The sequence below is a fragment of the Urocitellus parryii genome, chromosome Y, assembly GCF_045843805.1.
Source record: "Urocitellus parryii isolate mUroPar1 chromosome Y, mUroPar1.hap1, whole genome shotgun sequence".
Lineage (NCBI taxonomy): Eukaryota > Metazoa > Chordata > Mammalia > Rodentia > Sciuridae > Urocitellus > Urocitellus parryii.
The window spans coordinates 20,600,654-20,616,271 of NC_135548.1; the positions used below are offsets into that span (position 1 = coordinate 20,600,654).

A 15,618-nucleotide genomic window follows, 5' to 3' on the forward strand; every position below is an offset into this window, starting at 1 on the left:
GGGGAGTCCAGCACAGAAAGACTGAGGGGGTGGGCTAGCCTTGGGCTTGGGTGGCAGACCCCGGAGCCACCTTGTGGCTCAGGAAGCTCTACTTGAGACAGGGTTTTCCGGGGATGGATGCTTGAACTATTGCCTTTTGCACAATGGTCTCCTGATTCACCCCGACCGAGAGCACCTTGGGCTTTTTGAGAATATCTCTGGCAATAAGCAGAAAATTGGATCCGTTTTTGGAGGAGCCAGATGAGAAAGGGGAGAAATCTATACTCCCTAATGAGTTTCCTGAAGCTTCTCAGCTGCTCAGGGTTGTGGCTGAGGCAGGCTCCTTGTGATCATGTGTTAGTGGGGGGTGGGGAGGGAGGGAGGGAGGGACAGACACTCTCTTCTGAGTGGCAGCAGAGGTGTGAACATGAGCTGGTGTTATCTTTTTGCTAAGAAGATGAGCTTTTCCTCCCTGAAGCACTGGAGCACTTGGAAATGCTTCGGAGGCTCAGTCCTGGTTTAGCTTCTGTCTGCCCCAGCGGCTCCAGCTGGGAGCTGCCAGCGCCCTCCTGTGATGACACTGCTGTCCCTGCCCAGCCTCCTCTGCCACACGGTGGGACCCTGCACCACTCAGGTGGGTGGCTGAAGGGGCCTGAGTGAACCTGAGACATCCATGTGGCCAGGACTGGGCGCTCTGCCTCCTCCTGCTTCCTCGGCTCTGGAAGGATTGTCTTGGGATCAGAGAGGAAAATGTGCAGAGCAGGAAGCTGCCCGGGGCCTGGCTTCCTCTTGTGCCACCTCCCGACATACTCCGGTCCCTCTGGAGGCCTCGTGTGAGTGAAACCCACACGTGTACCGTTCTCTTTCAGGGCACTCCACCATCACCAGCTGCCTGTTGAACTATTTCCCTGGTCTTGACCTTGAAAGGAGGAACGTGTTTGGCTTCACCGCCCTGATAAAAGCAGCTATGCAGGGCTGGATGGAGTGCGTCAGAGCCCTGATGCTCGCAGGTATGTGCCTCTTGTCCCTCGCACCTGTGGGCCCTGGAAATAACTGACTCCTTTAAAGAATGTCCCTCAAAGAGACGAATCATCCCCATGGAAACAGCCTGGCAGATGCCACGAAGAATGGGTTCTTTGTTGAGGTGGTGACAGTTGCCTTCCGGGTTGTGGAGGGGGTCACAGCCAGCAGTTCAGTGCAGATCAGTGCTGAGCTCTGGGAGGAGTGACGCCTTCCCTTGCCCTTGGCTTCCTTCCACCCACACATCTGCTACCAACCTGTGCACATCTGCTCTTCAGAAATGTGCATTCTGGTCTTGGCCCTGGGTGGTCCCACGGCTATTGGAGTGGGCACAGGAGGGGTGGTCCAGACCAGGCTGCCTCCTGCTTGCTGGCAGTTGGAGCTGCAGGATGAAGTGTTGTGTGGCAGTTTTCAGAGTCAGTGGAAAGTTCCAGGCTTCAGCTTGGGATCAACAGGGCAGCCCCCTTTGTCCCTTAGGTCCTTGTCAGCCTGGAGAAGACACTCACCGGTCCCCATCTGCAAAATGGGGGTAATGACCTCTTTCGGTCCCTCCTCCCTGAGGACGAAATAGTTTACTTTTTAAACTCTCAAGGGCTATGCCGTTTTAATGAGCTACTAAACCAAATTCCTTCTGATGAACCTCTAATTCTTTTCCTGCCTTGAAACTGGGGTCAGAGATAGTCTTTAGTGCCACCTCACCAGGTTATTTGGAGAATTAAGGGAGAAGATGTGTCTAAGTACATGTAATGCACTCAATATCCAATAGCTGTTGCTCGTATTCATTTACTGCCTTAATTTATCTTTATTTTTGGCTGTGGCACGGGGGTCAGCCAATTCTGCTTAGTGCTACGAGTTCCTGAAGAGCTGACATTTTCCCTCTGTTAGTCCATTCTTGCTGCTATAGCAAAATACCAGATGGGATGATTTATAAACAATATGTTTATTGCTCACTGTTCAGAGGCAGGGAAGCCAAGCTCCAGGTACCAGCAGACTGATGTCCACTGGGGGCCTGTTTCCTCTTGTCATGTCCTCCCCTATTGGAAGGGCTGGGGGCACCCTCTGGCCTCTTGCATGAGGGCACCAATCCCATTCCTGAGGCCATCCTGTGACCAAGCACCTCCTAAAGCCCCCACCTCTTTATACCATCCCCTTGGGTATGGAGTGCCACACTATGAAGTCTGGGGGGACCAACATTCAGATGGTGGTTCTCCTGGCAATGCCATCAGAGCTCTTCCAGATCCCGTCTCCTCTGTTAATACGCCTTCTCTGTCCCAGGACCCGAGCTGGCTCCCTGTCTAGTTGTCATGTGTTCCCAGTTGCCTCTGGCCTGTGACAGTTTGTCTTCATGTATTGTTTATGACTCGGCATTGTGTGGTGCACCCTGACCTGAATTTGTTTTTCTTTCATCCATCTGGGATTTGGGGATTTACAACTTTTAATTTTTTTCCTCCTGCTTTAAACTCCGAGTCTTACAGGATGCTATAGGACAAATAAACTCAAAGAACAAGGATGGAGGTTTTGAAGATTGCAAATCTACTTAGAAATATAAAAGGATCATAATTAAAATTGATCCCATTGGTTGTGCTTTTGATTCAGTGGCAGTTTTAGTTTTTAAAAGCTCAGTTTCAGCAGAGGTTAGGCCCTACCTGTCCTGTGTCAGTGAGAAGTGGTCCCTCCTAGTTAAATGGTGATTGTAGGATGCTCTTGTGAGTGGCAGAAGCTTCATCTGCTTTCATTCCTTTTGGATTGAGTTTTAATCGAGTGCAGATTGTTAGTAATTTACTTTTTCTACTGACAGTGTATGGTGTCAGTCATATCAAATGCATTTTTCCCAACAAGTTAATTTGAATTACCAACTTTTTTTTTTCTTTTTGGTGGGAGGTCAATTGCCTTCTAATCGCCCTGGAAAACACGAGGGGCTCAATCTCACTATCATTGTCATTTCGTCTTCTTTGGGTCTCTTAGAAGTTTCCGGCATTTGCTGAAGTATTTATAAGATCTCAGAAATGCCCTCCACATCTCTTGGGGAGATGGTGCTGGGGGCGATGGGCTGGGTGTTAAGGTCACCTGCATCCCACCAGCTGTGGTTACAGATTAGACATTGGGTCTGTAGACGCTCTTCCCTGTCCCCCCTGGGAGTTCTCCCCCAGTGAAGTCTGGAGCCCTTGTAGGCACAGACCCTGCCTGTCCATGCCTCGGGCTTCCCTCTCCTGCACTGTGCTGAGGGTAAGTGACACAGAAAGCCAGGGAGCAGGCTTCGACCAGCTCCATACCTGTGGCAATCACTTGCCTTTCTGGACTGCGGTTTGCTCTTTTCTGGGATGGAAGCTGTGATGGCTCTGAGAGAGGGAGCTCTCTCTTGCCAGGGCCACCCTAGATGCCTGCCATCAGGACATGCCACTTAGGATTGTGTTGTTACCATTATTAGGGAGTTTATGTATTCTGTAGTTATTCATTAAGTGAATAAAAGAGCAAGGCATATTTTTCTCTTTGAAAAATATCCTGTGATGAGACCTTTAACTTACTAGGGCAGTAAGCATGTAACTCAGGGGTTTCTTAACCTTGGCATGATTTTGAGATTTGGGGCCAGATAAGTTCATGTTGTGGGTGGGGGGGGAGGTTCTGACAACTGTAGGTTGTTCAGTGATGTCCCTGGCCTCTACCCTCTAGATGGCTGAAGTATCCCCAGTCATGACAGCCACAAAGTCCCAGGCACTGCAAACATCCTCTGCGGGGGTTGGGGGGGGGAATGGCGACTATTGTTATAACTAATAAGTGAGAAAGGATGAAAAAAAGAGAAGATCTTTTTGTTCTTAGATATGTTTCTCCCTCCCAGCTGGTTCTATGTTGTCTAAAATAAAGATGAGACCTTTTCTAACTACTAAGTTAGATTACAATTCTCAACTATTTTTATGTTTCTTATTTCCATTTAAACATATCCACATCAGGAGAACTTAAAGCACTGAAAGTTCCCAACAGCCTGAGCATTTCTTGTAGATTGACAGACCCTTCAACATGGAGTGAGTCTAGCTTAGGAAGATTACCCAGGAGTTAACTGCAAAACAGTCATCCTGTGATAATTTGAAAAGTAAAGTGTGCAACCATTAATACATATAAAAACATGCCTTTCTAAGTTCTTTAGATGAGGTGATCTTTGTTTCCTGAATGTTTTTCTGCACCTGAGTTTCTGAGAACCCATGTCCTGGGTTCTGTTCCAGGCAACTACAGATATAAAATATCTCTAAAAAATGCATTTGTATGGAACCGGTACAGACCTGTTACCTTGTCACTGGTCACTGGACAATACAGCCTAGCAACTGCTTACATGGCATTTACCTTGCCTTAGGTTTTATAAGTAACCTAGAAATGGTTTGGTGTCTGGAAGTGCATGGGTTATATGCAAAGATCATGCCATTTTCTACAAGGGAGTTGAGCATCCTTGGAATTTGGTGTCCATGGGGGTCTTGGAAGCAATCCCCTCTGGACACTGAAGGGTAACTGTGCTTGTCATTCATAATTTACCTGCTATGTCCTGGCCATCAATGTCACCCTTAGCAGTGGTTTCTGAGGAAGTGAATCCCTAATTAAGCACCGCTCAGATCTTAAAACTGCATGGCAGTCACAATGGCTCTTGTTCTTTGGGGTGTTTATATTTTCTGAGCATTTTGAAAAGGTGGGGGACAACAGGAAGAAGGACGCTGCGCTCTGGACAGCTGTTCCTTTCGTTTTCCATTAGCATTTGAAAAATGTCTCTTTCACGCAGTGTTCATTAAGATTTTAATTTTGCAGTTTGTTCCTTTTTTAAGTGACATGCAATTAATTAAGGTTTAATGTGTCATCTATTTTCTGCAATGACATTTTTACTGCCCCCTTTTCATTTTAGTCAGTTTATAAATTGTACTCTAACTAATGAGTTCTCCTGATTTCTGGTTCCAAATAATTACCACTCTTGTAAGATGGCTATTCTTTAATGTGTCACAGAATTAAGACCATTAGCAGGTGAGCTCAGGTGAGCCAGGTCTGCCTGGCTCTGAGGCCACTATGGGCTGGCAGGGCAGGGAAGTGGCAGTGCCCCCCGCCTCTCTCAACTCAGCACGTATTGATCAGCCACCGCATGTCAACACCTGGGTCTGTGTGGGATATAAATGAAGCTGCCTCTGCCAGGCCTTTCTCCAGGGAGCTCACAGAATAGATAATTGCCCTAGTTTTTCACATTGCTTTTCCAGTGGAGATATGACTAATGGGACTTGAAATCCTGAATGATTTCTAACTGTATGTGAGGCTGAGTTTGGACCAAGATTAACAGCAACTTTGTAATAATTTTTACATTGCCAAGTTGAAATTTATGCATATTTCACCAGGACGATTTGGAGTTTAATGTTGGAATGTTTGTATGTGAGGGGCGGGGGTAGTGGGTAGAATGGAGAGACATTCAGGAAGACGTTGGGGATACATCATTAAAGATTCTCTAGAGAATCAGAACTGATAGGGTGCATAAATTGAGAGATTTATTTTAAGGAATTGGCTCATGTAGTTGTGGGGGTTGGTAAGTCTAAAATTTGTAGGCTAGGCCCACAGGTAGGAGTTAATACTGAAGTCTAGAGGCAGAACTTTTTCTTTTATTCCATGTTTTTTTGTTGGTGCATTATAATTTTTCTATGTTTTATTTATTCTGCTTAGTTATACATGACAGCAGAATGTATTTCAATTCATTGTACACAATGGAGCATAACTTTTCAATTCTCTGGTTGTACACGATGTAGAGTTGTACCATTCGTGCCATTATACATGTATCTAGGGTAATGATGTCTGTCTCATTCCACCATCTTTCCTGCCCCACACCCCCTTCCCTCCCCCACCCTCCTCTTTGCCCATTCCAAAGTTCCTCCATTCTTCCCATGCCCCCCCACCATTATGAATCAGAACCCACTAATCCGAGAAAACATTCTGCCTTTGATTTTATGGGACTGGCTTACTTTATGTAGCATGATATTCTCCAGCTCTATCCATTTACGTGCAAATGCCATAATTTTATTCTTTTTTAATGCTGAGAAACAGTCCATTGTGTATACATACCAGTCTCTTTATCCATCCATCTACTGATGGGCATCTAGGTTGGTTCCACTGATAAGCTATTGTGAATTAAGCTGCTATAAACATTGATGTGGCTGCATCACTGTAGTATGGTGTATTATAATTATATATAACGATGGGATTTGCTGTTGCATATTCATATATGAAGGCAACAAGAACTTTTTCTTCTCTAGGAAATTTGAGTCTTTGCTCTTAAGGCAGTCAATGATTGGATGAGGCCCAGCCACTTCTTTGGGGTTGATCTCCTGGACTTAAAGTTAACTGATTAGAAGGTGTTAGCCAAAGCTACAAGATCCCTTCAGGCCACACCTAGATTAGTGTTTGATGAAAGCACTGGATGTTCTAGTGTAGCCAAGCTGACACAGAATACTGACCATCACACCTGCCCTGCTGGGTGGTTGCTAGCACACAGAGCTGAGTGCAGGGGACCCAAGGCGCTCCCTGGAGCTCTCCACTCCCTGGAGCTTGCCAGCTTTGCAGCCCAGGCAGGTCCCCAGCCACCATGACCATCATTCATTCTGTCATGAACCTTTGTTACAGGCATGCCTCACACCTGCCAGGATTAGATGTGTTGCAGAAGAAAAATGCATAAGATATGGCCTCTGTTTTGGAATAGCGCACCGTCTGGTCTTTAGGAATATGGGCTGCAGTCCCCCAGCCAGTTAACTCCCCAGTGGGAGGGGTGAAAGACTACCATTTCCCACAAAAGAGGACCTACAGCAGCCCTCCAAATGACAGGACAGAAGAGATGGTACCAAGTGCCTTGCAAGTGACTGTTACCATTAGCATTTAGAGCACTCCAGCTGCATCATCAAGTGATCTCGAGACATCTTTGTTGTCTAGTCATGTCTCCATTGGCAGAGAGCTGTGGAATCTTCTTTCTTTCTTTTGGGTACCAGGGATTGAATTCAGAGGCACTCAACCACTGAGCCACATCCCCAGCCCTGTTGTGTATTTTATTTAGAGACAGGGGCTCACAGACTTGCTTAGTGCCTTGCTATTGCTGAGGCTGGCTTTGAACTTGCAATCAATCCTCCTGCCTCAACCTCCTGAGCTGCTGAGATTCAGGAGAGGAGCCACTGCACCCAGCTGGAATTTTATTTCTTTAAAAAAAAATCATGATTTAGATTTAGACATTTTTTTTTAATTTAGAAAAGACAAAAGCATCAAATGATGCATGAGATACCTTTTCTGTTGCAGTGGTAAATGCAGTAGGTGACTGTCACATGCAGGTGGCAGTGGTCCAGGATAGAGCTTGTTATTAGGTTTTGGAAAGTTTACCTTTGTTCCATTCTTTGCCTGTGAATTGCTGCTACAGCCACCCATTTGTGCTTCTTGTTTTTCAGGGGCAGATGTACATGCCCGGGACAGCCACCGTGGGATGTCACCCCAGGAGTGGGCTGCTTACACAGGCAGGGTGGAGGCTGTCCGACTCATGCAGAGGCTGCTGGAGCGACACTGCCCTGAACAGTTTGGGGAGAAATACAGGCCAGAGCTGCTGCTGACCCCAGAGGTGGCTCTGAAGCCTGCAGCCTCCAAAAACTGCTTGCAGAGGCTCGCTGAATTCATGCGGTCCGCGCTGACCCCGCGCTCAGTCCGGGGCCTGGAGGATGGGGGCGTCCTTGACCATATGGTCAGGATGACCACAAGCCTTTACAGTCCTGCTGTGGCCATCATCTGCCAAACTGTGTGTCCTGAGGACCTTCCCTGTGTTGGAAAACGGCGGCTGGCAGTGCAGGAAATCCTGGCTGTTAAGGGGGACCAGGGCACCCTTGCCCAAGAGAGGGACGAGGCAGAAGGTGCTGAACAGCAATTTCGGACTTCTGAGGTGGTGGGGGGCTCCAGAGAGGAGGCTCCAAGACTCAGTCCCCCGTCTCCCTACCTTCCAGGGGCCCAGGAGTCAGCCTCTGCCTGGCGGAAGGCCAGCCTCATGCCCCTGCAGCTCCTGCACCGGAGCAGTGTGTGGCCGCGTGTGGTGGTCCCCAGGGTCTGCATCAGCAAGGCGCCTGCGCCCACCTTCCAGCCAGAGCGCGTAGGTCGCAAGGGCAGCGCCAAGGACAGCACCCACCTGCAGATCCCCAAGTGGCGGTACAAGGAGGCCAAGGAAGAAAAGAAGAAGGCAGAAGAGGCCGAGAGGAAGCGCCAGGAGGAAGCTCAGAATAAAAAGTGGGCACCGCGCTGGAGGAAAACGACATGAAGGGGGTCGATGGGCAGAGGGCCTATGTCGGGCTAGCGCTGCGGGGGGCGTAGAGCCCCAGCGGGCAGGAGGGTGGGGGCGGGGGCATGACCTTGGAGAATGTGGAGTGGCGCTGGGGAGGCTGTCCCCTGGCTGGGCGCTCAGGTGCGCACCAGGCTCCTACAGTGCCCTCATACCAAGCTGCGCCACCTCTCCTGACAGCTGCCTTCTGGGATGACAGGAAGTGGTCAAGTGTTCCCAAGAGGGAGCTGGGAACAGCACTATTGAGTTGCCTAACCCTCCTTCCCCTAGCAATCAATACACCTAGCGGGCAATACACTTAATGTCTCCCTTTAGAGAACCTCAATTAAGAATTTTTAAAAACCAATTTATCAAAGGGCGGGGTTTTTTTGCATAATTTTGTACTTTTAATCATTATATACCAATCTGCAGCATTTTTCAGGTGATGAGGATGTTTGTATTTAAGGCAGTTTTAATATATGAGTCTGAAGACCCCTGGTTTAAAATGCTGTATCTAGAAATAAATATTTGTGAGAGCTGTATGAATTCACATAATTCACGGGATTCTCCTTTTTGCCATTGGTTTTGGCTTTTGCCTTTCCATCTCATTGTGGGTGTGCTTTGGTGTAGATTTTCCTATTTGATTAATTGATGCTGAATATTTGTTTTTATTTGATGGAAGCATTGACTTTTACAGCAAAATTATCAAATGAAATAGTTCAGATTTCAGTATCTTATTTTAAATTTCTCTTGCTCATACAGTAATAATAATGAAAATCATTGTCGAATTATTAGGAAACAATGCATTAACTGCATTTCTTGCTAGACTAATTTTAAACAGGGGGCTTTGGAAAAACTGCATAGGAAATCTTTTATTGGATATAAGAGAAAAATTGTCTTTTAATAAGTGGGGTGAGCTCAACAAATGATTACTGGAAATACAAAATTAAGTCTTACGTGCTCTTAGATAAGTCAAATCTGTATATCCTTAAAATGTAAAAATTCACGAAACATAGGATCCCAGAGGGATGGAATTGCTGAAGGGGGCAGGAGGGTGATTTTTAGGAACAGGGGGGCTAGAACTGAGTTTTAACAAGTTTGTTTTGGGCAAATTTCTAGGAGTATTTGGCATTTTCAGGGCAGCCCTCTCATCCAGGCTCAAGTGGAGTTTATTTTTATTTCTCCTTTGATGATTGTCCCTGATCTTTAGTTTGTCCTCATGCCAACTGTATGAGATGTCCAGGATGTGGGGACTTTGGCAGGATGCAGATGTGATTTGCCTGGGCCCTGAACTCTCAGGGGAGTTTTCTGTTCATGCTTTTATATCCAAAGACTGAGAAATTCTTACTGGATCTTAGAGTATCTGTTATACATGCACTTTATTTAAATATTTAATTGAAATACTGGGAACCATGGATTCAGAAACTATCATAGGCTGTGGAAGTTCTTTACTATAACCCTGGATATGTGCTGACATGCACTTATCTGTCTCATGATGCAGGCAGTGGGTGGCTCTGGGTTCTCCTTGCGGCTTCCCATCAGCACCTTCGGGGTGTTGAGCAATCAGGGATCTCACACTAGCCCTTCCCCACTTATCAGATCATAAGGCTGGGCCTAGGCTGTTGGAGAGACTGGTGAGATAAAAATACTGAGTTTCAGAATCAGATTTTAGCATGTTTCTCCTTAATCCCAGAAAGACATCAAGATGAATGCCACAGAATCCTGGACCCACCTTTAGAACTACGCATATTAGTTGGTTGTGGATCACCCCTGTGGCTTGGAAATTGGATTTGACCACATCTTCTTGACCTCAGTTATTTTTGGAGGTTGAATTTTCTGGGTCCCTGGCATTGTGGCATCTCCGTGCCATGTCTGTAGAATGCACAGCTTCACCTAACTTGCCACAAGCTCCTCCCTCATCAGCTGAGTGCCCAGCCAGGCAGTGCCAAATGGCCTCTAATACGTGGCTTTCAATACTGAGTGCCCTGAGGACCACCAGGCAGTTTGTCAACATTTCCTGCCTTTACCCCTACTGCAGAGGCTGGCACTGTGTTGTTCTGGGGGAGAAGAACCCCAGTGTTTGAGTTCCCAGGAGAGTACACTGCAGCTTGTGTTGTGAACTGCAGCTTCTCCTCTCACTTAGGGGTTGCTCTTCCTGGACACCCATCCTGAGCTCCCACAAAAGACTCTAACTTTGTAAGAATGTCAATTGTCATTGTCATTGTTAGGCAGTGTGTGTTCTGGCTGATTCAGCATCTGCCTGCCACTGCATTGCCACGTAATCCTACTTGCTAACCACCATGGGACCTATGCACTGGGAATGGTATGGAGCCCCGCACCCCATCAAGCCATGTCTCTGCTGCTATCTGATCAGAAGTGCACATTCCTGGTCCCATCCGGCCCCCTATCTCACACGACCCATTGTTAGTGTCCAGTGATGGGTGGACTGTCAATAGTGAGACAGGTGATTTCTTCAGTTTCTCTTCTGGGGCCTCCTCTCCTGTTTGTTTCAGCCTTGATCAGCTGCACAGGACACACCTGACCATCATGGGGCCTGGCCAGCAATACTGCTGGTGTCCACAAGACAGCTCTAGAGATACATGCATTTAGAAAGTCTACTAGGCCAGCAAACTGGGGTCAGCCCAGCAGTTTCTTTGGCAGAGTTGAAGGTGAACCCGCCACATTCCCTGTTCCATGGGAGTCGCCATGACCTGGTAGGATTCATGAAGTAAGAATGACAGATTCGTGGGAGAGCTGACTGGCAGGAGGGGAGCTGAGGTGAACCCCCAGACAGAAGAACTTATCTGTGAAGCCCAAAGGACTCAAGTGCAGGAAGTGTCCATGCAGAGCCTGGTACAAACTCTCACCAGTCCCTATCTCCAGAATCAAGTCACTGTGGGCTGCCTGGGGAGGCCCTTTTCTGGGATGTCCTCGGGTGGGGTCCAGGTGGCTTCTGGACCAGGTGCCCAGCACTTGTCACTGTGGCTGTGTGGAAGCATATTTGCCAGCAGTGTTTTCCTTCAAGGACAATGTCTCTCCCCTCTTTCCTCTCTCTAAGGAAGAGGCTTTTGCACTTGTTTTCTCGGCCTCTTTGGAGTGGGTTACATGACAGCCAGTGGACACTGTGCCCAGTCTTGGGCAGGCAGTGCAGGAGGTCAGGAAGAGAAGTCTGGATGCTTCTCAGCAGGTGGTCTTTGGAGTCTCTCAATTTGTGGATCTGTGGGAGCACAAGGACAGATATCCTCAAGTGGGACCCTCCTACCCAGGCTTGATAGTGTCACTGCGAGAAGGGTGGGGGAGGCAGGTGGGGGCAGCAGCTGGGCTTGTGATTAGCTCCACTGAGAGAGTGAGTAAGCTGGGTCACCTTGAGGAGGCTTGTGGGGCTCAGTGAGCCAGTCCCTTCTTAGGCAACATTGTTTGGGTGACCTTTTCTGGGTATGGGATTTGCAGAGAAGATATGATTGTCTGGTCCCTGAGGCGGAGAGAAACCACCCCTGGTCTCCCTGACAGTCCAGCTGGAATCATTTGTGTGTGTTTTTACTGCTTTGAACAGCGGCACCTCGTCACTGAGGCTCCGCCCTCCATTTATCATCAGGTACTGATGGGCGAGGACCCACCACAGTGTCCCCTCCAGCTTTCACATTCCTTCCCTGAAATCCTCTTTACCTTCTCTTTAGTTCCCCCTTCCTTTTCTTTCTTGGCCTGTTTTCTCTCCCAGTTTGGTTAAACTCCTTGCTCATCTTTGGCATCAGCTGTCCTGAGGTCTAAAATAATCAGAACAGGGATTCCTGAGAAGCATTATGGTGGCCCTGCTGCATTGTCAGGTCAGGACCTCTGATTCCCCAAGGATGAGTGAGCAGCAGGCCCCGCCGCTCCTGCACTGGGGTCCCGCCTCAGCACCCAACCCCTCCCACTTTTAGGAAGGGTGGCCTGGTCTGCTCTCCTGACATGGGACAGCACAGAGGGCGCAGGCTTGAGGCCTCTGCTTGCACCCAGGGTGTTTATTAACTGAAAATAGTGAATTTCAAGTTGACAGGTATCTTCTCAGGGATTTATATATAAATATAGTTAGGAGAACGTTGAAGTATATTTTAATATGTTTTAGAGCTTGAGTAAATTATGATTAAACTGGACAGAAAAAATATTTCAAAAACCTTGTTAATGCTGCTGATTTTAAGTGAGGTTTCTGGAACTTACCCTTTGGCAGAGATTTCCTTGGTTACTGGAGATTGGGGGACCCTGGCAGAGGAATTGGCTGTGGGTGGCTGTGAAGTCGCTTCTGTGTGAGAAGAGGTGGCTACTTGACAACACAGATGGGTTCTTCATGGCTTCTACCTCTAGAGCTGGCTACGCCAGGTCTGACGCTGCAGGTACAGAGTGATGCTGATGCGGTTTTTCCCATTTGCTGTGTGCTTAAGCTTCCTGCAGGTGGCCCTGTACTAGCCTACCAAGAAGGAGCCAGGAAAGTCGGAGCTGCTCCACTCTGTTTGCTGTAGAGAAGTGCCCATGTCACATCATGGACATCCTGGGAATCACGGATATCATGGTGCAGCCTCTCGGGCTACCCTAGCAGATTCCCAGCAGCTAGATACCTCAGAATTGCAAGACCATCACCACCTCTGCTTTGGGCACTCCTGAGATGACAGCTTACTACATGGCTCAGAAGAGTTTGTGACATGGGCTGGAAAATGGGATTTGTGATGCCTCTGTTCATTCCTTCCCTGCTGTCAGCAGTAACCAGACCTCTGGAGTAGAGGCTGCTGTGGGTGAGACAGAGGCCCAGGAGGGGGCCAGATTACGGCCTGAAGTGATAGAAAGGCTGCCATCTCAGTTGGGAAGCCACAGGACTCCCAAGTTCCATGAAGAAATGACTCTTGGAGAGTGAGGGAGTGAGCCCAAAGCAAGGAGAGGGTAGGAAGTGCCCTGCACGCTCCCCCTGTCCACACTTCCTAAAGCTAGAAGACCCTTTTTGTATAATTTGCCTTGACCTAAGTTTGCCCTGGAGAGTGAGTTACATCCTGATGCGAGTCTCCGGGTGTACCGTTAACACTACGTTTGCTTTCCACTCGGATCGGAGTGGTCAGGCACTACTGTGCACTCCCAGCACAGTTGGTCTGTTATGTGATCAAGTACTTTTTCTTTACAGTACTTGAGAAGTCACCTATCTTCCATGTGTTTCCTCAGGATCCTGGTCTTCCACAGCAGGTAGCTGTTTGAATTCTGGACCCTGCTGCCTCGTTCTTGGTTTGCTGCCCACCAGAAGCACACCCTCCCACACTTTGAGCCAGACAGTCACCAGGAGGGCCTCCATCTTCTAGGGAAAGAAAGGATGGAACATTGATCCTGTTTTTATTAAGATTCATAGGAAACAGAAAGTGTCGATCACAATAGATCCTTATAACAAGCCAGTCACGGTTATTGAGGCATGTGGAACTTTCACAGCGGATGACATTAGCCACAAAGAACTTAGAACAAAACTAGTTTTTTCCTAAAATGCTGATTGTTCAAGTTCCCACCTCTGGACGCATTTAGAACTTGTTTTATGCACCTATATAATAACTCTTGAGTCAGCGAGTCATTTCTGTGCCCTTGGGTTCACATTTCTTCATTAAGATTTTAAAATAAGTGGCTAAAAAAAGCCTCTGCTTTTTTTTTAATTTAAAGAAACACGAGAAAACAAAACAAAACAACTACCTGCATTGATTTGACTGATTTTCAAGGACATTGAATGCCAGTGCTCACACTCAGTTTCTTCACTCTGCCTGCAATAAGACTTCTGTGCAAAGTGCACCCCTGTTGTGTGCCAACAAGCACAGTGTGTGATAGGGTGACTATGTGCAGAGGTGACCAGGCACACACACGTACACGCACACCAGGTACACACAGATTACCTCAAGAGAGACCAGATTGCCTGGAAAGGTGACAGTGGCTCCCAGGGAGTGTCTAGGTGACCCGCTTGGTCAGAAGAATCATAAACCTGAGGGCTCCTTCGGAGTCCAGGTAACATCTCTTTTTGAAAGATGACCTAGGCAGTTTGATCAAAGCCACTTCGGCCGGGTCTGTGAGATCTCTCTGCCTTGATCAAGGCACCTGACCATCCTTTACGAGTTCTAGAAGCTGGTTTGGAACCACTTAAATATGGTTACACTCAATGGGAACCAAGTGCATGATACCACACTCCCAGGAATGGTTCCCAGCAATCCCAGGAACCCTCAGTGGATTCAGACTCTTGGTTTGAATCAGATAAAATGAAGAGTCAGAGCTAATTTTACTGGGATTTTCTTTGCTCAGATGACAGATGGCCTTTACTGGATGTCCCAGGATCTGTGTTTTTAAGCAGTGGTGTTTTTGTGATGGGTTAGGAATGGAACAGACTTTTGCACAGGGTGCTGGGTTTCAAATTTTGTCATTTTGGTACAAATAGGTCTTATAACCTGTTTTCTGGATGTAAAGCTATGTTTTTTAATTATTTCTGTAAACCCAGACTTGATACTGTAAAACTATTGAATATGGATATAATTGTATACATTTCAGAGTGTTTTATTTTAAGGTGAGAGTTTTGTTACAGTTTTATAAGAGATATTTTCTTATTTAGATCTCAGGGCTATCTTGGGACCTTCATCTAAATGTGACCCCCCTCCCCAGCAACATCAATTATTGATATTCAAAAGTTCATGATTTTTAAGTTAAATGTGATATTTTCAACAGAAAGAATGTTTTTTTCATTTTTAACTTATGACAAATACTATTGAATATTTTATGTCTAGAAAAAAAGATGTGGTAGTGTAAAAACATGGGGAAATTGTGGCAAAAGAATTAAAACCACTTGCAAAAGAAATATATTCTCATGTGATATTTGAATAAACTTGTGTGTACAAATTACAATATATATATATATATATATATATATATATATATATATATATATATATATATATAGTATATTTCATGTGATATTTTAATTGAATCAGATTTGTACTTTTTCCACACTCTTTCACTTAATTTTTCCAAGGTAAGTGTTTAAAATATGTCAATTCCCCATGAATACTTTCTCATACAGTGAAATGATGGAGAATTGAGATGGTGTTTCTCAGACGCTCCCATAGGCAGGAATTCACATCACACACAGAAGCAAAATAGAGCTTCCTTTTACCTGTATGGTATGCTGGATGTGTTTTGGGGGACCTTTTAAAATAATTTAAAAAGTATTTTATAAACTTTTTGGGGATTGGGTACCAGGGATTGAATCCAGGGGTGCTTAACAACTGATCCACAGCCCCAGCCTTTTTAATAAAATTAAAATTTTTTAATAAAATTAAAATTTTCAT

General features: G+C 46.5%; 1 protein-coding gene across 1 annotated transcript in view; it reads left to right on the top strand.

Annotated features, from left to right (window-relative positions):
- LOC144251099 (ankyrin repeat domain-containing protein 33B-like) overlaps nucleotides 1-13,203 on the top strand; it is a 70,864-nt gene extending 57,661 nt beyond the window's left edge. The window contains 3 exon segments of the mRNA XM_077794214.1: nucleotides 849-989; nucleotides 7,440-8,259; nucleotides 12,709-13,203. Coding sequence (XP_077650340.1) covers nucleotides 849-989; nucleotides 7,440-8,259; nucleotides 12,709-12,733 — 986 coding nt within the window. The 3' untranslated portion in view covers nucleotides 12,734-13,203.
- The last annotated feature ends 2,415 nt before the right edge of the window (nucleotides 13,204-15,618 follow it).